The sequence below is a fragment of the Schistocerca cancellata genome, chromosome 3 (assembly GCF_023864275.1).
Source record: "Schistocerca cancellata isolate TAMUIC-IGC-003103 chromosome 3, iqSchCanc2.1, whole genome shotgun sequence".
In the NCBI taxonomy this organism is placed as follows: Eukaryota; Metazoa; Arthropoda; class Insecta; order Orthoptera; family Acrididae; genus Schistocerca; species Schistocerca cancellata.
The window spans coordinates 893068690-893091897 of NC_064628.1; the positions used below are offsets into that span (position 1 = coordinate 893068690).

The 23208-nt window shown below is 42.5% G+C and overlaps 1 protein-coding gene across 1 annotated transcript in view; it reads right to left on the bottom strand.

Annotated features, from left to right (window-relative positions):
- LOC126177150 (UDP-glucosyltransferase 2-like) overlaps positions 1 to 23208 on the bottom strand; it is a 93264-nt gene that overhangs the window by 44738 nt on the left and 25318 nt on the right. Inside the window, exon 2 of the mRNA XM_049924427.1 lies at positions 15310 to 15496. Coding sequence (XP_049780384.1) covers positions 15310 to 15486 — 177 coding nt within the window. The 5' untranslated portion in view covers positions 15487 to 15496. The remainder of the gene's footprint in view (positions 1 to 15309; positions 15497 to 23208) is intronic.

Here is a 23208-nt window from a genome sequence, read left to right on the forward strand (position 1 = left end):
GCTACGAAAGGTGGATATACACTGTACTAGTGCCGACATTGTGCATTCTCTGTTGCCTGTGTCTATGTGCCTGTGGTTCTGTCAGTGTGATCATGTGATGTATCTGACCCCAGGAATGTGTCAATAAAGTTTCCCCTTCCTGGGACAATGAATTCACGGTGTTCTTATTTCAATTTCCAGGAGTGTAGTAACAACATTTTTGGTCAGTCTGGATAGATGACTGACTTCCTACGGGGACTAGTCGTTGGATGTCAACCGAGCGCCAAATACATCACGGACATTTCAGCCTTTCAAAAGCTATCCACGGCGACTTGGTGATGTGCCTGTAAAGTGGAAATATGAAGGAAGAACCACAGCTAAAAGAAAACAAATGTGATCTCATGTCCTGAGGGACATGGACCGTCAAGCATTGAGGAGCGTGACTGTGAAAAATAGCATAAAGTCAGCGGAAGGAATCAATTGTGAGTTACAAAGCGTTACCAGCGTTCCAGGCAACACAATAACTGTATTTATGGAGTTAAAAACAATGGACTAGAATGGTCGAGAAACTCCTCATATGTCACACATGTCTGTGGTCAGTGCTAGGAGACGCACGAGGTGGTCACCGGACACTGGATGACTTGGAATCAATGGTTTGGAGGGATGTTTCACGCTACACCCGCTGGATGGGTCTGAGTTTGGTGAATGCAGGGAACGCTTTACCTGTCATGTGTGGTGGCTACAGGGAAGTACAGGTGAGGCGGTGTTACGGTGCTATTTTCGCGGTTAGGGTGTTGTCCACTCATTGCACATAAGAAAAGTCTTCATGCGGAACGATATGAACACATTTTATGGCATCGTGGAGTGCATAGAGTAAAGGAACAGTTCAGAGAAGATGGCTCTATCAGAAAAACAACGCATTCTCTGTGGCAGTGGTTTGTGGCCAATATCGTTCCTGAAATGGTGTGACATGGACATAGTCCAGATCCGAACCCAATGGAATCCCTCTGGAGTGAGTCAGAAGGCCTACTTCTTTCCAGACCCAAGTGTCCAATACCACTGTCTTCTCTGGTTTCGGCTCTAGAAGAAGAATGGGTTGCAATTCCTCAACAGAGATTCATTGACAATGTTCCGAGGAGAATGCATGGTGTCATACATCTCATATTAACGCTTACTATTAGGTGTCTGGATACTTTCATCCTATAGTGTATATACAGGGTGTACGTAAAGTACGGGAACACTTTCAATTATTGATTGCAGAAGAACCAAACATTGTACAGATATCATACATATGTCATTTTGAAGAGAAACCGTGAAAGTTTTTTATTTTTTCATGTATACCGCCACAGCGTAGTTTGGTAACTTGCCGATAGTCAGCGCTAGTCGCAAACATGGCGAATTCTGGTGCGGAACGAGCGTTCTGTGTGTTGGAGTTCGACAGAAACAGATGTGCTACAGAGCTGTTCAGTGGTCGTTTAGGACCAAGTACGGTAAGAAGCAACCAACAAAGAAGACCATTTACCACTGGCACAACAAATTCGTTACCACGGGTTGCTTGTGCCCGGCAAAGAGAAGTGGACGTCCCAGTATGAGGTGAAGTGAATGTGGAGCACGTACGAGAGACATTCATAAGGAGTCCAAAGAAATTGGTGTGTGGCATCACGTGAACTCGAAATGGCTCCAGCGACAGTGTGGAAAGTCCTGTGACAGAAGCTGTCTATGAAACCATTCAAATTGGAGGTAGTCCAGAAGCTCAATGACGACGACAACGACAAGCGTTTTGAGTTTTGTTCACATTTGCAACAACTGAATGAGGATGGGGATGGTACTGTTAACGGCTTAATTTTTAGCGACGAAGCCACTTCTCACACTAATGGGAAAGTGAACAGGCACAATTGTCGAATCTGGCGTACAAAGCATCTACACGAATGCACTGAATTTGCGCGTGATTCCCTTAAGGTAAATTTTTCTTGTGCCTTGTCACGATGAAAACTGTACGGGCCATTCTTCTTCGCCAAGAGCACTGTCACTGGATATTCCTACTTGGACATGTTGCAGCAACGGCTGATGTCTCAAATGCAATCGGACTCTCTATTCATCTTTCAGCAGGATGGGGCTCCACCCCATTTTCATCGTGAAGTTCGTGGGTACCTGAACACGGAGCTGCAGCATCGATGGATCGGCTGTGTTACAGAAGGCGACAGTCGTTTCATGAAATGGACTCCCCGTCACTAGATCTCACTCCGTGTGACTTTTTTCTGCGGGGACACATTAAAGATCTGTTGTACGTACCGCCTCTACCACGTGATGTAGCAGAGCTCCGGCAGAGAATAAGTGATGCGACTGCCACAGCCGACGATGCCATGCTGGGAGGGGTATGGCAAGAATTCCATTACCGTACTGACGTCTGCCGGGTCACTCATGGTTCGCATATCGAATGTTCAAAATACAATATGTATAACATCAGTACTACGTGTAGTTCTTGTGCAATAAATAATTGAAAGTGTTCCCGGACTTTATGTACACACTGTATTTTCGGTTACGAAACGTGCTTAAGATATTTAGACCTGCTTCGCTATCTGGGGAACTCATTCTGAGCGATAATGAGGTAACAAATGGTTCAAATGGCTCTGAGCACTATGGGACTTAACATCTATGGTCAACAGTCCCCTAGAACTTAGAACTACTTAAACCTAACTAACGTAAGGACATCACACAACACCCAGTCATCACGAGGCAGAGAAAATGAGGTAACATTTGTTTGCATTACTTGCATAAGATTATGGAAATTCAAGAGCCAAAATAATTTTCCATTTAATGTTACATGTCTAAGAATGACGTAGAGGCTCAGTCAATCTGTATATTTACGCAATTATTTCGCCTATGATCAGGAAATTTGGGTGTTACTTACATCTAACCGGACATCATTAGTGAATCAATGTAAAATATGAGGAGAAATTTGAGAAAGAAATCAAAGTTTATGGAGAAGAAATTAAAACTTTGATGTTTATCGAGGAGTGTGTAATTCAGTCAGAGACGGCAAACAACCTCGAAGAGCAGTTGAACTCCACGAATATACGAGGTGTTATCCAAAATTTTTCGGACTGGTGCTGCCATCTGTTGAAAACCTTACTTTTGGAGCAATGGTCACCATCACCCTCGACGTAGTACAGATATGCACGTACACACCGGTCCCAGGGGTTCTGCCACTGGTCAAACGTTTTCTGGAAGTCCTGTTCTTTGAGGCTGTTTATAACCGCCAGCAATGCTTCTTGAATCCTCTCTAGAGTGTCGAACCGGTGGCCTTTCAACTTCAGTTTCAGTTTTGGGAATAGCGCGAAGTCGCATACTGCCAAATCCGGCGAATACCGTAGGTGGCTGGTCCCGGCGGAGGTACCAGTCCTCCCTCGGTCATGGGTATGTGTGTTTGTCCTTAGGATAATTTAGGTTAAGTAGTGTGTAAACTTAGGGATTGATGACCTTAGCAATTAAGTCCCATAAGATTTCACACTCTTTTTTTAACGGTAGGTGGGGTACAACCGACATGTTGTTTTTTGTCAAGCATGGTGAGCATGGACGTGTGTCAGGTCTCGTTGTCGCGATGCACCAGCCACTTCCCTTGACGCTAAAGTTCGGGCCACCGTCGCCGCACGTTCTCACAGAGCAATCGCAAAACGTCACAGTAGTATGCGAAATTCTCTGTTTGGTTGGGTAGGACGAATTCTTTGTGTACAATTCCCTTGGTATCAAAGAAAACGATGATCATGCTTTTCACTTTGCTCTTCACCTGTCTCCCTTTTTTGGGTCTTGGAGAGCCCGGGCTCTTCCACTGGAACGATTGTTGCTTCGTCGTACGCGCATGCTCTTTCCCCCAAACATTTGTTGAATCATTGCAAGGGTCTCCGTAACACTTTCCCCTAGATTCGCACAGAATTTGATACAACCGTGTTGTTCTGTTCGCAGATCCATCGTAAAATCGCCACACACCAAACACAGAGTATCATGGAAATCACGGTGGACACACAACACGTCCTCTCAGCTGAATGCCACTCCGCACACTGACTCATCAGATATGCAGCTCTCGCACCCTAGCGGTGCAAAGATCTAGTACTCCTAATTTCCTGATGGCAGCACCAGTCCCGAAAATTTTGGGTTCCACCTCGTAGTCGTGTCGTGAATACGGGTTATGAGACGAACATCAACAAAAGTAAAACAATGGTAATGGAATGCAGCCGAATTAAATGAGACGAAGCTGAGTATATCAGACTTGGAGATGAGACACTATAAGCGATAGGTGAGTTCTGCTACTTCAGCTTCAAAATAACTGATGATGGGCGAAGTAGAGAGGATATAAATGCAGACTGGCAACAGCAAGAAAATCAGTCCTGAAAAAGAGCGGATTATTCACATGAAATATAAATTTAATTCTCGGAAAGTCTTTTCTATAGGCACTTGCCAGGCGAGTGGCCTTGTGCGGAAGTGAAATCTAGAGCATAAACTATTCAGACAAGAAGAGAACAGAGGCTTATGAAATTTTGGACTACAGAAGAGTTTTGAACGTGAGATAGGAAGATCGACTAACTAATGAGGAGTATTGAATCTAATTGTGGAAGTAATAAATTTATGGCAGACCTTGCGTATAACAAGGGGTTGGTTGACAATACACATTTTCAGTTTGGCAACACAGGGCAAGTTAAAATGAACATCGATTGGAGAATTTATGCAGAGATGAAGAGATGTTGATAGGATAGATGGCGTGGAGACTGAAGACCAGAAAAACAGTAGTAAATCAGCAATACCTAATAATAATAATAATAATAACAGTAATAATAATAAACACCTAGTGTGTGTTTCGTAAATGGAAACGGAAAACTCAGCTTAAGCAACACTGAAAATTGTGAATATTTAAAAAATATTTTGACCATGTTCTTAATGTCCAGAAGCTCATGATAATTTAGTAGAAGATTTATCTGTATCAAAGAAACTGAAGAATCAATTAAGACCTCAAAGAACAGTAAAGCTAGCAAAGACGAGTCTACTACAGCGGAACTTTTGAAACGGTCTCTTTCAAAATAAGAAATGAGCTAAACGTAATCTCTGGCGAAATCTGGGAAACGGAAAAAGTCCCAACAGAGTGAAAAGTACCCTTGATACACCCGCCACAGAAGAAGGGCAAAGCACAAGACTTGACAACTACAGAGGAATTTCTTTTCTACCAGTTGCATACAAAATATTTACCACGGTCTTACTAAACAGAACAGAAGCAACACTGGATAGCTGTTTAAGTGACTATCACCTTGGTCTGGGGAAGGGCAGATCATTTTCTATAAACATATTTAATCTGAAGTGAATCTTTCGCCACAGATTACTGAACTCAAAAGATGTATGTTTGTAGGTTTCATAAAGACCTTTGATTCTCTTGAAAGACAAACTATGGACAAAAAATTCGAGATTTTGGCGTAAAGTATGAATTATCAATTTTAATTCGTGAAAGGCTTATAAACACATTAGATAATGTGAAATTTCTGGGAAAAATTTCTCAGCCCGTCGGAATACACACAGGTGCATGGCAATATGAGGACTTATCGCCATTTTTAACTATGTTAAAAAACAATGAGGGTTTTAAATGAAAAACTGAATAAACATAAGTATCTACCAGTAAGGTTGCAAAGAAGAAACGGAATAAATTGTCTCGCATTTACTGATGGCTCTGCTATACTTTCTGAAAATGCGACATTTGCTGTAAAACAGTAAGTAGGACCGACTCAAGAAATTCTGCAGAGACAGATAAATTTTTGCAAACATTAAGAACGCACCGATATTTCTAAAAACAGATATTGGCCAAACTGAAAAGGTTAAGCAATGTAAACGCATTTAGGAGATAGCCCAAGAAAATGGTTTGTAATAAGCTGCAGTAAAGGAAAGGATACATGAAACGGGAAGGGAATATAATATAACTAAAGGCTTTTACAACAGAAGATACCTGCCAAAAATTAAAAAAATAAGGCGTTACAGTACAGTAACGAAGCCAGAATGTCTATATGCAAGTGAATGCCTAGCATTGAACTGTAATTTAGATAAACCAGAAATACCATAAATGCGAATCATTAGGAAATTATTAGGCCGACGAAAAACTATGGAAGGTTGTCAATTATGTAGTAATAACGAAATTTATCTAACTATTGAAAACATATCAGAAGCAGTGAGTAAAAGGATGCAGGTATTTTTGAACATTTACAGCGAATGCAAAACGGTAGAGTGACCAAAAAGGTTTTCAAATGAAATTTGCTGCCAGATTAAAACTGTGTGCCAAAGCGAGACTCGAAATCTGGACCTTTGTATTTAGTGGGCAATTGCATTACCGACTGAACTATCCAAGCACGACTGAGTTCCCGTCCTCACAGCATTCCTTCCGCCAGTACCTCGCCGCCTAACTTCCAAACTTTAACCTTTCTTTCAGGAGAGTTAGTCATGCAATTTTCACAGGAGAGCTATTGCGAAATTTAAAACATAGGAGACAGGGTACTGGTGGAAAAACAGCTGCGAGGACGCCTGGGTAGCTCAGTCGGTAGAGCACTTGTTCACGAAGAGAGAACTTGCCTGCGAAGGGGAAAGGTCCCGAATTCGATTCTCGGTCTGGCAAATAGTTTTCATCTGCCAGAAACAGTTGTATCATTGCAGACTACGTTGCAGAGTGAATGTCACGTTTGAGATATTCAAATTTTGGGATAAGAAGTTAACAAGTGGAATCTATTATATAAAAAAGAATTTAGAAAATAAAATATAAATGAAAATATAATATAAAAGTTGAAGATACAACTGACAAAGAAGTTTTTAGGGAAAAGTGTTGACAAGGAAAAAGAGTGAAAACAACTGATGTGAAGTGGTCATAAGACAGAAAAGACATGGTGGACGGCCGAAACAGTACTGCAATAAAAGAAAACTACAGCGAATAAGGTACTGAAATCGACACGTTATACTTAGTTCGCTGAATCGAGAATAATAGCAGTAATAATAATAATAATGAATGGAATTTTCGAAACGTCAGTCTTATTAACATTGTTTTAGGATTATTCCTCATTGCATTTTTGAAAAATGTGAATACTGACACGAATGTGTAGCAGCAGTACAGAAGGAATGAGTATAGAGAATTGACAGAGGGACTGGTTTCCTGTTGGACAGAAACAAAACAGCTTAGAGACGGAAGCTACGCAGCTGATGAAACAGAAAGCTCTAAATCTTAGGCTTATGTTATACGCTACTGGCCATTAAAACTGCTACACCAAGAAGAAATGCAGATGATAAACGGGTATACACTGGACAAATATTATACTAGAACTGACATATGATTACATTTTCACGAAATTTGGGTGCGTAGATCCTGAGAAATCAGTACCCAGAACAACCACCTCTGGTCGTAATAACGGCCTTGATACGTCTGGGTATTGAGTCAAACGGAGCTTGGATGCTTGGATGGAGCTTCAACACGATACCACAGTTCATCAAGAGTAGTGGCTGGCGTATTGTGACGACCCAGATGCTCGGCCACCATTGACCAGACGTTTGCAATTGGTGAGAGATCTGGAGAATGTGCTGGCCAGGGCAACAGTCGAACATTTTCTCTATCCAGAAAGGCCTGTACAGGACCTGCAACATGCGGTCGTGCATTGTCCTGCTGAAATGTAGGGTTTCGCAGGGATCGAAAGAACGATAGAGTCACGGGTCGTAACACGTCTGAAATGTAATGTCCACTGTTCAAAGTACCGTCAATGCGAACAAGAGGTGACCGAGACGTGTAACCAATGGCACCCCATACCATCACGCCGGGTGATACGTCAGTATGGCGATGACGAATACACGCTTCTAATGTGCGTTCACCGCGATGTCGCCAAACACGAATGCGACCATCATGATTCTGTAAACAAAACCTGGATTCATCCGAAAAAATGACGTTTTGCCATTCGTGATCCCAGGTTCGTCGTTAAGTACACCATCGCAGGCGCTCATGTCTGTGATGCAGCTTCAAGGTTAACCGCAGCCATGGTCTCCGAGCTGATAGTCCATGCTGCTGCAAACGTCGTCGAACTTTTCATTCAGATGGTTGTTGTCTTGCAAACGTACCCATCTGTTGACTCAGGGATCGAGACGTGGCTGCACGATCCGTTACAGGTTACAGCCATGCGGATAAGATGCCTGTCATCTCGACTGCTAGTGATGCGAGGCCGTCGGGATCCAGCACGGCGTTCCGTATTACCCTCCTGAACCCACCGATTCCATATTCTGCTAACAGTCATTGGATCTCGACCAATGCGAGCAGCAATTTTGCGATACGATAAACCGCAATCGCGATAGGTTACAAACCGCCCTTTATCAAAGTCGGAAACGTGATGGTACGTATTTCTCCCCCTTACACGAGGCATCACAACAACATTTCACCAGTCGGTTAAATTTCGTGTGTGTAGCACGTCATCTTCGTGGTGTAGCAATTTTAATGGTCAGTAGTGTAGCAAGGATTTTAAAGGAACGCTGACAAAACGGGTAATATAGCCTTTAAAACCCTTGCTATAACTTAAGTTTTAGAGCTTTATCTTTTATCATCAGCGTAGCTTCCATCTCTAAGCTGTTTTACATCTGACCAACAGAGAATCAGAACCTGTGTCACATTGCAAACTGCCTGTGTGTTGTGTACATAGTTCCGCGTAGTCAGCGCGTACACCACTTTCCCACTAGAGCGCGCCCCGCTAAGCACAACAGTGCAGGCACAGCGCTCGTCCATCTCCGCTCTACGAGAAGGCGCTGCCTTAGAGACGGACCAAATTATGCTTCCGCCGATCTGCGTATTAATATGTAACGCAGCCAATGAGATTGCTGCTAATGTAGAACCTTTTCTCCTCGCGGATCACACTCCCGCAGTGATACATGAACGCGCGAGGTATTATAACGAGTGTACAGACCTCCGATTAGTCAGTCTGCATTTCTCTGCACCAGTCTGCATTAGTTTGTACCAGTCTGTATGAGTTCTACATTTGTCTGTACCACTCAATAGTCAAGTTTCAGTTTGCGCTTACCATATTCCTGTACATAGTTATGAAGATAAATGTATAGACACTTTTGTCAAGTATCAGAGATACACTCCTGGAAATTGAAATAAGAACACCGTGAATTCATTGTCCCAGGAAGGGGAAACTTTATTGACACATTCCTGGGGTCAGATACATCACATGATCACACTGACAGAACCACAGGCACATAGACACAGGCAACAGAGCATGCACAATGTCGGCACTAGTACAGTGTATATCCACCTTTCACAGCAATGCAGGCTGCTATTCTCCCATGGAGACGATCGTAGAGATGCTGGATGTAGTCCTGTGGAACGGCTTGCCATGCCATTTCCACCTGGCGCCTCAGTTGGACCAGCGTTCGTGCTTGACGTGCAGACCGCGTGAGACGACGCTTCATCCAGTCCCAAACATGCTCAATGGGGGACAGATCCGGAGATCTTGCTGGCCAGGGTAGTTGACTTACACCTTCTAGAGCACGTTGGGTGGCACGGGATACATGCGGACGTGTATTGTCCTGTTGGAACAGCAAGTTCCCTTGCCGGTCTAGGAATGGTAGAACGATGGGTTCGATGACGGTTTGGATGTACCGTGCACTATTCAGTGTCCCCTCGACGATCACCAGTGGTGTACGGCCAGTGTAGGAGATCGCTCCCCACACCATGATGCCGGGTGTTGGCCCTGTGTGCCTCGGTCGTATGCAGTCCTGATTGTGGCGCTCACCTGCACGGCGCCAAACACGCATACGACCATCATTGGCACCAAGGCAGAAGCGACTCTCATCGCTGAAGACGACACGTCTCCATTCGTCCCTCCATTCACGCCTGTCGCGACACCACTGGAGGCGGGCTGCACGATGTTGGGGCGTGAGCGGAAGACGGCCTAACGGTGTGCGGGACCGTAGCCCAGCTTCATGGAGACGGTTGCGAATGGTCCTCGCCGATACCCCAGGAGCAACAGTGTCCCTAATTTGCTGGGAAGTGGCGGTGCGGTCCCCTACGGCACTGCGTAGGATCCTACGGTCTTGGCGTGCATCCGTGCGTCGCTGCGGTCCGGTCCCAGGTCGACGGGCACGTGCACCTTCCGCCGACCACTGGCGACAACATCGATGTACTGTGGAGACCTCACGCCCCACGTGTTGAGCAATTCGGCGGTACGTCCACCCGGCGTCCCGCATGCCCACTATACGCCCTCTCTCAAAGTCCGTCAACTGCACATACGGTTCACGTCCACGCTGTCGCGGCATGCTACCAGTGTTAAAGACTGCGATGGAGCTCCGTATGCCACGGCAAACTGGCTGACACTGACGGCGGCGGTGCACAAATGCTGCGCAGCTAGCGCCATTCGACGGCCAACACCGCGGTTCCTGGTGTGTCCGCTGTGCCGTGCGTGTGATCATTGCTTGTACAGCCCTCTCGCAGTGTCCGGAGCAAGTATGGTGGGTCTGACACACCAGTGTCAATGTGTTCTTTTTTCCATTTCCAGGAGTGTATATGTGAGAATACGATTAACGTACCAGTACCAAAGGAACTTCAGATTGTCAATTGTAAATAGCATCCAGAACCAAGTTAAGTAATTTTTATGCTTGTTATTATTTTAATAAATGTGTGTGAAAATTTATCAAGTTCTGTTTAAAGTTGGTCACCGTCTATCTGCTACTCTAAGCGTGCAAGTGGCATTTCTATCGTCTGACCTAACGGCAGAAGATAAACACGCCACGATAAGACCTAGAGACATATTGCTGACACTCGCCTACTTTGTTAGTGCTTTTCTCGTCCCTCTCTATTTCTGTTTTTTTTTTTCCTTTCGTCTCATGTACTCAACTTACTCCACTATTTCTGGCTGTCTGAAGCGTTTTGTCACGGTCTGTGCGACTCCCCACGTCGGAGGTGTGTGTGTGTGTGTGTGTGTGTGTGTGTGTGTGTGTGTGTGTGTTGTCCTTAATGAGTAAGCTTAGGGACCGATGACCTCAGCTGTTTGGTCCCATAAGACCTTCCCACAAATTTCCACTATTTCTCGCTCTTCTGACCTGTCGAGACAGCCATTGATCTCTTCAGTGCAGTTGCACGCCCGGGGTCGAACTCTTACGTGAATCGGCGAAATGCCACGAGTAACGAGGATAATGGGCAAGGGACACTACAACAGTAGTGTGTGGGCAAATTGAGAATTTGGATCTGGTTGGAGGCGTGCTAGGGTAGTCCGAGCCGTTGCAATGATCGCTGTGTCCAGATGGCTTAGTGGCCAGAGCATCTGTCTAGTAAGCAGAAGACACGTATTCGAATCCCGGTCTAGCGCAAATTTCCAACTTTCCTCATTGATTTCAATCACTGCCCACTCACAGCCAATGTTTGTAATTTCTTTGTATCTTAAAATATATTAGAGCAAGAAGGCAGGAAGTAGTTCCCGGCGACAGCGGTGAGCGGAACCGACTGCGAACGGCCTGGCGTCGAATCGAGACAGGAGAGCTTTCTCGGTTTGACAGTCTTGACACGATCTGTATACTCCGTTCAGCTGGTTAACAATTGTCTTACGGGGAAAGGAGACAAAACACAAGATGACAGCTTATTTACTTGTATACGGGGAAGGTTTTCTAGTTCGCGAATAAGGCTGTAAAAGTGGTGTCACGTAGTTTACTGATGTCCTAACTAATGTTTATTATGTTCGTTAGATAATGTTTCACAAATAAGCTGTGTAGCATTTATTAGATTTTAAGTTACCTTACCAGGCATTGGATACATACAGAGGGGTCCAAAAAATGTATCCACCGTTTAAAAGTCCATAACTGGCGATCAGTCGCCATATAGTCAGTGTTTTGTTCTTAGTTGCACCTAGTTTCTCGAGTAAACATGGCTGTCACAAGGCTTACATTCGATGAAAGGAAGTCAGTTTTGAAGTGGTATTTTAAGTACGAAAACATTAATGAGGTCCAACGGCAATGGGGAAATGAGTATCAGACAGAGCCACCGACACGTTTAACGATTCGTCGCATTCGAGACAAATTAGAAGCCGAAGGCTGTGTTAAAGATGTACACAAACAACAGTCTGGCCGACCTGTAACAGTAACAAGTCCAGCTAACTCCCGTCGTGTGTTACAACAATTCACCACAGAAGTCTGTGAGACAGTGCGCCCGTGGAACTGGAGTGAGTCGCTCAAGTGCTCGGCGAATTTTGAAGACGGCAAAGTGGAAGTGCTACATCCCACGATTGCTACATGCAATGAACGAGGACGACCCGGATCGCAGAATGGAGTACTGCGAGTGGTTTACTAACATGGTGCGCAACGATGAAGAATTTGCAGAGATGATTGTGTGGTCTGATGAGGCACAGTTCAAACTCAATGGGTTGTCTTACCGGGGCTTGATTGGGCCATTCTTTTTTGACGACACAGTTACCCGTGAGGTGTACCTTCAGAAGCTTCAGACATCCATTTTACCTGCCATCCGAGACTTGTATTGAGACGGAAGAGTTTACTTTCAACAAGATGGTGCCCCAGCCCACTACCAAAACCGTGTTAGGGCGTATCTCGACGAAAATTCTACCAGGAAGATGTATAGGCTGTAGAGGTGCTGTGGAGCATCCACACATTCCCCAGACCTAACTCCTCTGGACGTTTACCTGTGGGGAACACTAAAGGACGTCGTTTATCCACAAAAGCCACGCACATTGGATGACCTTCGAGAATCCATCGTCATTCATTTGCAAATATCCAACTGAACACGTTGCAGTCAGTAGTTCGTGCTGCAGTTCGACGGCATTGTCTGTGCGTGGATGTTAATGGTGGTCATTTCGAACACCTACAGTGATATCTTTAAGTTGGACTTTAAGCTACACTTTCACCAAAAATGAGACATTTCCGTCAATTAGTTTGCAAGTTATGGACCTTTAAACAGTGGATACATTTTTTTGGATCACTCTGTATTTTATTTAGAATGAAAATATACCATGGATATATGGTATATGTGAAATTACTATGGATACAAGGACTTAACAGGTCAAAATTGAAAGTAGGGCTTAAAATCTACCGCAATACGATTAAAACAATACTTAATCAACACTTAAAAATAGTACGGTGAACAATGAAGTCACAGAACCACTCGATGGATTGTATTTAAGTCATCTGAACACAATGACTGGACGGACAGTAAAAGAAATGAACAGAACAAGAAAAATAGGCTATAAAGTTTTTGATAAGCTATAAAGAACTTTCAAAAGCCGACTCCCAGTGGGGTGAAAAGGAATGTTTAGAATCATCGCGTACTGTCAGTTTTGACTGAAGGAAGTGAGGCTATGTTTTAAGGGAAAATTTTCAGTAACTGTTGATTGTTCGACAGTCAATGGAGACGCATATTGTTTAGTACTGGGAGAAAAATCGTTGTGAGAGATGAAGATTAGAACTGTTAGATGCAACTGTTTTGCTGTTCAAATAACTAATTGCATCTCACGTTTGACCATTTTCGACCCCTTGGCGTATACGAATGTTCAAACTTGCTTAATGCCTTAAGAAGTCGTATGCAAATTCAGTCCGGAGGTCAAACAATGTAACAATATCCACATACACCCGGATATCAAGAGGTCACCATGTCTTTTTCTCAGCATAATAGCTTACAACCTTTAGTAGTTACAGCTACGCAAGGAAGTCCCTTCATTTAACGAATTCGCGATGGCTGTCTGTCGTAGTACAAAGAGAACTAACAAAATGTATAATTTATGACGGATGATAGGATCACCACAAGATAAGAAAAAAATGTTCAGATGAGTGTGAAATCTTATGGGACTTAACTGCTAAGGTCATCAGTCCCTAAGGTTACACAGTACTTAAGCTAAAAAAGGGCGAACACACACACACACACATGCCCAGGGGAGGATTCGAACCTCCGCCGGGACGAGCCGCACAGGCCATGACTGCAGCGCCCCAGACCGCACGGCTAATCCCGGGTGGCAAGATGAGATGTAAATCGGTACTAATTATGTAAAACGTCCCCTTAGAAAAATTTGTGAATTACTGTGCTGGTAAACCCCTTACGTTATTTGATTTTCAAACAGCTGAACAAAATTGAACGTACTCAGACATTTCTCTCTTTACTTATTCTGATCATCACTAAACTGACACACAATATTTTTAGCGCAACGCAATCTGACTTTTAATAATCCCTACAAAAAATGGCCCTGACTAATAATAACCTAAACCTTTCATGAATCACTTACCTCACAAAAATCATCATTACTCGAATTACTGCAATACAGCGAGCGCCAATATTGCCAGCTAAATAAAAGATTCTAACTACTGAAGGCACTAACTACTGATAGGCATAGTTAGCAAATGAAAGATTTTGATAAAGAACAAACAAAGTATGCAAATTCAGTCCGGAGGTCAAACAATGTAACAATATCCGTATACACCCGGTGTATAGTGTTCAAAAGTCATTATATATATATATATATATATATATATATATATATATATATCAGTTCATGATGTCCAGTGTTAGAAATTTACTGTCTCTGAAGGACACACGTCCAGATCATCCGCTCTCAAAACTCCGCCATCACTCTCCCCACATCCACCACTGCCGGCGGCTCACCCCCAACTGCGCAACACTACGTGCTGTTAACAGCCAACTGCCCAACACTACAATAGCAAATTCCAACAATGCAAACCAGCCACAGACTGCACACAGCACAGTCAGCGATTTTCATATAGAGCGCTACATGGCGTTATCAACATAAAAACCTAAACAGCCTACTTACAATTCATTCGGAAGTATGATAAGTGCATCCTGTATAATTATCGCGAAGGAAATCGCCTCTTCTCACTTCCAACGTCCTTTTCAATAAAACTTGCTTTGGAGGTTGAAAGCGAGCACAATCGAAATTTATACTAAATATTACTTCGAAAAAAGATATTTTTATATCTCTAATTAAAAAGAGTAAAAATTTTGCTGGAAATTTTAACATAGGTAGTAAGAGATGTTAAAAAATTTTTCCTTCCTTTTCATTCGAAGAACATAAAGTTAAGGTGAGGAAAATTCAGTGAAACTCATCATTACACAGAGGTTGTGCATTACAGTGTGTCTCACTCTATAATTACATTTCTGTCACCTACAATAATCTCATAGGGGGAAGGATGCGTGATTCATATTTTGGAAATCAATTAAGAAGAAAGGCAGTCGTTTTTGTTTTATATTGATCAGTTCTGGAAGTAGCTTACAGGTGCTCAACGCCCAAAACTATCAGCGGATGAGATTCTAGGCAGACAGGGCGTACATACTTTGATTGGGTCTGTTGTGATGTACGTCACTTCGTGGCCCCTCTTAGCAAGTTCCAGGACGATAACTCTCAGAGGCAGCACGTGACTGATGGCGGGGAACGGCGAAGCGGCCAAGATCTTAGCACACTCCGAACCTTCCAACGCCAGCAACACGACCAACAAGACGGCACCGTTCATACTGCACTGCCTGCGAACAGGAAACAAGTCAAAGGTTACACATTCTGACTCCAGGAGCTCTCACAAAAAGTACCTGCAGAAACACTCTTTTAGTTTGTACATGTAGTTGTATGATATGTAACATAAAGTCATTTCACATTATTGTATGTCGCAGAAGGGAATGAAAATACGTCGCCCAAAGTGCTGTAGACCGAAGCGTTCTCAAGGTTTCGTAGTATATGCGCTCTCTATTCGTTTTCAAATACACTAATGCCTTGTGGTTGAATTTAGAAGCAGGTTTCAAATTGGGGTACTGTGACGGGTTAAGATCAGGCGCCGAATAATGAATCAAATAACGTTCTGAAGTGTATCCGGCCTTATTTGACAACGTGATTTCTCAGTTACAATAATATTCGGTACGTACTGTTTCGCATATACCGGTTGCTCCTGTAAAAGCGTGCAAAAATGTAACACTGAACAATTTGAGGTTGGGAACCTGGGGTCTGAGAAGCCAGCATGTCTACTCCTCTATCTAGCATTACTGTTTGAAAGGAATCTACTGGGACACCCTTACATGTGGTGCCCAAATATTGTAATGATGCTAATGTAAACTAAAATGAAACTATTATGTTATAGACGATGTATGTCTCTGATGGGCTCTATAAAGTGGATTGCTGACAGTGCACGACTGCAGAGCCAAAGATACTCCTTTGCTATGAGATCGTAGTGTTGGAGTAAGAGGGCGCTTGGCGCACAGTAGGGGGTAGATGTGTGTGAGCGAAAGAGGATGGAGTAGGCAGTTCTTCCGGTGTTTTCTGCGATGCCACCAAGTGTTAAATTATAATGTAGGAATTACGAGTACATATATTATTGGGAATACAAATGTGGAAGCAAAAGTCTTCTCGATAGCAAGGTAAAGATGTTAGATATTTACGACTCTCATTTTGCCAGCGCGTTAGTGTAGAAGAGTTGGTTGATAATGGGCAATTATTGAGCAGCCTCAGAATGTACGTAAACAGACTTGATGTAAAGGCTAATTGGATATTTCCCTTTTGTAATGTTCCTAAGATTTGTTAAGATAGGTATATGTAATTTCATGATTGTATTTCTGTTTTATTAGTGAGCTTATATGATACTTTCTTTATAAATCTCATTGTTTGTGACTCAATTAGCAAATATGATGTAATTTGTCTCAGTAATGTAATTTCAATTGTCAGATGCTTTGGAAAACCAAACTTAACTTCCAATTCAATTCCACTATTGAAAAGGTCACTGTTAGTAATTCACCCAATTCAGTATCTCCTCCCTGTGCAGGTCATATGTTTTTCTAAGATATTGAGTTTTTATTATATGTTTTCATTTATCAGCGAAAAGAATTTTTTTGTACATTTCAAAGCAACACAGCCAGCATTGCACAGCGCTGAGCCTGTAGCTAGTATACTTTATTCTTCTTCATGAGAGACCAGAATATATTGCGATCCACCGTTGGTACTTTAGAGGTAAGGCCGGTATTACACTATCAAATTTCTTTGTCCAGTATCTTAGTCAAATATCTTTGTCAAAGAAATTTGATGGTGTAATAGGGAACTTTGTCAAATTTCGTCAAATATTTGATCAAATCTAGGGCATCGCTGTAGATTTGATCAAAGAAGTCGCTTGTCTTCTGTTCACTGCAGTGTGACATGTTACCAGGTGGAGCGCTAGCATCGCTGCAGCGTTCTGTTATCTGTAGTGTTTTTATAAACATTGCTGGTAAATACAATTGGTATGTACTGACAACAACAAAATTAATAGAGATGTATGAAGCTGATGAGGTGCTTTACCAAGTGAGGCACCCTGAATACAAAAATAGATTAAGAAGATTGGAGACCTAACCTAACCTAATCTAACCTGACTAACTCTCTCCTGTAGCAAGGAATCGGAGTGTTACAGTGAGCCTGTCTTCTGCAGATGTAGCAGTTCTTAAGAATATTGTGCTTTGTGATATGAGGATACACTTCACTGAGCAAATACTGAAATGTATGCTCATCCATTCTTAAGTAATTGATGTACGACTATAAGCTCACATAACAAGTTTTGTTGAATGCTTTTATCGTGTCGTCGTAAAACCCACCGCTCCACACAGGTACGTTTTCTTTGTGTCCCCCGCTTCTCTTCGGCATGTGCACACAGTGCAGTTGTGGTACATGCAACTGCTGCGGTTAATAACAAGTTGTTGTTGTCAGCCATCTTGAACTTTGACGAAAAATATGATGACAGTGTAATACCCTTTTTTAGCGCCACGTCAAATATATTTGACGAATATTTGATCAGATCTTTGATCTAATCTTTGACAAAGAAATTTGATAGTGTAATACCGACCTAAGACATTTTTATTTATTTTTTGTGTGCATAGGGACCAAAGTTACCAGTTTTGAACAGCGCCAGAGGATTCAATGTCTAAGGGGCTCAATGTATTTTGCAGTGACTGTATTTCCTTATTTTTGTTGGGAGTTGCATTGCCGAATCAGTTCGTATAAAGTTTTTGCTAACACTAACACAGAGTAAGTACATCACATGCAGTTACAACAACATGCTACACGATAACTCCAGTTTAGTATGCATTCCCTTTTCAGGCATTCATACAATGTAATCCAAAAACAAATCGATAAAGAACATTAGACATGCATTCAAAGTAATACAAAGAAGAGTTTTTAAAGAAAGTTGCAAGTTTTCCATCGTATTTACAACTAACATGCGTACATGTTTACACGTACTGTGCTGTTTATTTACATGCGCATTCTTTATTTCCTGCAAGGAAACAAGGAGGACGAGCCTAATTACTAGGAAGTCATGATGTAGGTTTCGTTTACTTTATTGGTCCATAAGGTGGGTCTATTGTATCGTATTTACATTGTCCCATGACAGAACGTGCTATGAATGAACAAAAGACTCATTCATTACTTAGTGCTGTTCAGAGACGTACAGTACAATACGATGGAGCAGTACGGGCATAGTTTCGCAGAACTCACTGACATGCACCTTGTGTATGGGGAAGTACGTTGCAATGCTCTCGCTGCTGAAAGGCAGTACAGGGAACGATTCCCTAACAGGCATCATCCGCCACGACGAGTGTTTATCTCTCTATCGACGAATGCGGGAGACTGGTTCATTGGAAAAAAGACACGAGGCCCTGGCAACGTGAGGACCGCACAGCCGATTTTGAACAGCGGACCTACGGAGTCACCTGACCTGAATCCCCTTGATTATTTCTTAGAGGGATATCTAAAGTCACTTGTGTATGAGACCCCAGTGGATGCGGAGATGGAATTAGTTGCCAGAATTCTGGCTGCCTGTGATGTGGTTCGAAATGCGCCAGGGATATTTGTCAGGGTGGGTTAGAATCTTGTTCGCCGATGTCATGCTTGCATTGAGGTTGATGGCCTTCAATTTCATATTTTGTAAGATACAGTAAAAATGCTACGTTCATTGTGCCAATGATGGTATTGTAACACCGAAAATGCAGGATGCATGGCACCTGCTACCGATATATAACTTTTTTTTAATTGAATGTAAATATTTGTAATTAAAATGCTTTCTTTACATAAGTAAGAACATTGCTTCACTGTATGTGTACATTTAGGTAGATGTCTATTGACGTTTCATTGTATTTATCTGAGTTTTACTGTGAAACTTATAAGCTCTGGTAAAAAGCCAAAGGAATTGTTATTTCCATCGACTAGCAACGATAATAGCAGTGCTTGTGCGTTGTAAAATCTTTGGGTAGGGGGTTGTCGCGCAGAGCGTGCGGAGAGTGGGAGACGGGTTCCAGCGCTTGTAGTGTGCGGAAGTGTGGTGTTAACGCTCTCGCAGTAGAGAGCACCATTTTCGGCGGCATCATGTACGCACGCCGCCCAGATGTCTAGAGCAGGAGTACGGACAGTGGACGGGCGGAAGAGGCTGTATTAATTACGATTGCCCGTTCCTGTAATTAGCTCTGGCTCAACAATATATTACCGCCTTCAGCAACAGCAGCAGTTCCAGCAACGCAGTTTCGTCGTCGGCTCCGAGTTTCGTCGTATTCACAGCACTCAAGTAAGACTGTTCATTGGTAGAAAGTATTAAGGCTAACCCAGGAGCACAAATGAATGTGATTTGCCTGATAAGATTTATTCAAATAATGATCAGTTGAACCCAGGGGGATTGTGTCCTCATTCCCCAGACATTGTTACCAAGCAGGATCCTTGTTCCCTTTTTTTTCCCTAATATGCTAACAGAGTTTCATAAGAAACAAACTGAATAGTTACAGCCAGTTTATTAATGAATAATTTCTCTTTTAAGAATTTTAGCCTCAATCTACTCTCAATTAACTGTTGTACAACAGAGGTTTCAGTATATGACTGAAGTAAAGCAATTTCATTTTTCAAGTTTGAGAATCAATCACTGGAAAAAATCCAAATCTAAAGAAATTAAGAGTGCGGAAGTTTTATTTATTTTACATATAGCTTGGAGCACATGGCTGTTTGGTTTGGTACGTATTGTAGTATTTAATTCAGTTCAAGTCACTAAAAAAGGATCAGTTGTTCAGACAATAATATGAAAGCCAATTTACGAAATAAGTAATGGCAAAGTAAAAAGTGCTTGTTTTTTTTCTAAATTTCTTTGATGAGGTTATGCCGATGTCACTGAAAGTCATTATTCACGTAACGAAGTTCAGTACTAACATACAGTTTAATTGCATATTTTCAAATCATTACTCGATTGCCTTTTTCAAAATTTAATGCCAAACATAACGCAAGAGTGACTTCTCAGTTTTCTTTATCATTACATACTCACTTAAAATTAGTATAAAAAAACGTAGCAACCTTTAGATGGCACGTCAGTGTTTAATAATACATGTTTCTCTTTCCCATCATCTTGTGCAGGATTTTGGATGTAAATTGCCATAGTGGGCTGCCGGCCGTTAATTACTTCCTTTTCGTTCCTTAGTGTAACTTTGGATTCGTGATCAGTGGTACCCCTTTCTGGCCAGTGTTGTTCGTGAGTGAATGCACAAAATAACTTTCATTTTCCAAATTATAGCCCTTTTTGGTTTAATTACTTTTATTTTTAGTAGCCTCTCCATCAGAAGGGTCGGATGTACACTTTCCTCCTACTTATCGGTATCACTTCTTCGGGAAAGATAACGTAATACAATTAGAAAAAATCCATTAGGCATACACGCGATCCATGGTCATATTTTATATCGCAAGCAGGATAAGCCGATTAGTAACAGGGAGGTTCCAATATTAGCAGTTAACTGTAACTAATGCAAATAAAAAAGTACACAGTAATGTCATTTTATTGTTTTTATCTCCTTAAGCTGGCTTCTCCGACCGCAGGTTCCCCACCTCAAAATGTTCAGTGCGACATTCTTTGTGTCCCGTCAAACTTTTACGTGCTCTTACAGAAACAATCCGCTTAATTTAGTCAGGAAAACATTCTATTCGTGTAAAATGATTTAATGGTTAGTGGAGGAAACTGGACTTCTGCGATTTGAGACAAACTTAAAGGTTTGACGACGGTATATATTCATAATTTTCAAACATTTATTATATACAGGATGGTGCATTGATAGTGACCGGGCCAAATATCTCACGAAATATGCGTCAAAACAAAAAAATTCAAATAACGAAACTCGTCTCGCTTGAAGGGGGAAACCAGATGGCGCTATGGTTGGCCCGCTAGACGGCGCTGCCATAGGTCAAACGGATATCAATTGCGTTTTTTAAATAGGAACCCTCATTTTTATTAAATATTTGGAAATACGGAAGCGTCCGATCCAACCCGTCGGCTTTGACCCATGACGTCACAAATATGGCGGAAACGACCATAAACGACAATTCCAATATGGCGGATATAAAAACGTTGCATACGTATCACAAAGACGAAAACACAATGAAAAACAACACACACAAAGGTTTCACAAGAACAATCTGCTAACATCGATAGCAAACAAAGATAATAATAAACAAGTGGTACTCAAGGCCAGGCAGGGGGGCTGCGCCCCCCCTGAACCCCCCCCCCCCCCCCCCGCCAAAAAAAAACTCCCAACCTAACCTCGTATTCAGGGCTACGCTACAGATCAATGTGTAGGTCAATCAAAAGATAAAAAAAAGAAACAAATAAAAAAAAAGAAAAAACAATATTGATTCATTAGACATAACGAGAAGCGACAAAACATATAGATCATAAAGATTGAACAATCTAATGGCAAACTGATAAAAGCCTCATAGACGACGTTAAAACAAAAAGTACAGTAAAAAGGTAAACTATATATTACAGGCCCTAAAACTCCTACTAAGGTAACGTCAACAAGGCAACATCTACAAACACGCCACACTCACAAACCAAACTCCGCGCCGTAATGACGTCACACACCACAACACCCTTACGTCACGGGTCAAAGCCGACGCGTGAGATCGGATGTTTCTGTTGACCCAAATATTTGTGTAGTACGTAAAGAAATATGAATGTTTTGGTTGGAACACTTTTTTCGCTGTGTGATAGATGGCGCTGTAATAGTCATAAACGTAAAAGCTCGTGGTATCACGTAACATTCCGCCAGTGCGGACGGTATTCGCTTCGTGATACATTACCCGTGTTAAAGTGGACCGTTTACCAATTGCGGAAAAGGTCGATATCGTGTTGATGTATGGCTATTGTGATTAAAATGCCAAACGGGCATGTGCTATGTATGCTGCTCGGTATCCTGGACGACATCATCCAAGTGTACTGTCCGTTCGCCGGATAGTTACGTTATTTAAGGAAACAGGAGGTGTTCAACCACATGTGAAACGTCAGCCACGACCTGCAACAAGTGATGATGCCCAAGTAGCTGTTTTAGCTACTGTCGCGGCTAATCCGCACGTCAGTAGTAGACAAACTGCGCGATAATCGGGAATAACAAAAACGTCGGTGTTGAGAATGCTACATTAACATCGACAGCACCCATACCAAATTTCTATGTACCAGGAGTTGCATGGCGACGACTCTGAACATCATGTAAAGTTCTGACACTGGGCACAAGAGAAATTACGGGACGATGACAGATTTTTTGCACGCCTTCTATTTAGCGACGAAGGGTCATTCAACAACAGCGGTAACGTAAACCGGCATAATATGCACTATTGGGCAACGGAAAATTCACGATGGCTGCGACAACTGGAACATCAGCTACCTTGGCGAGTTAATGTATGGTGCGGCATTATGGGAGGAAGGATAATTGGCCCCCATTTTATCGAGACCACTCTAAATGGTGCTGACTTCCTACGTAATTTTCTACCGATGTTACTACAAGATGTTTCACTTTATGACAGAATGGCGATGTACTTCCAACATCATGGATGTCCGGCACATAGCTCGCGTGCGGTTGAAGCGATATTGAATAGCATATTTCATGAAAGGTGGATTAGTAGTCGAAGCACCATACCATGGCGTGCACGTTCACCGGATGTGACGTCCCCGGATTTCTTTCTGTGGAGAAAGTTGAAGGATATTTGCTATAGTGATCCACCGACAACGCCTGACAGCATGTGTCAGCGCATTGTCAATGCATGTGCGAACATTACGGAATGCGAACTACTCGCTGTTGAGAGGAATGTCGTTACACGTATTTGCCAAATGGATTGAGGTTGACCGACATCATTTTGAGCATTTATTGCTTTAATGTGGTATTTACAGGTAATCACGCTGTAACAGGATGCGTTGTCAGAAATGATAAGT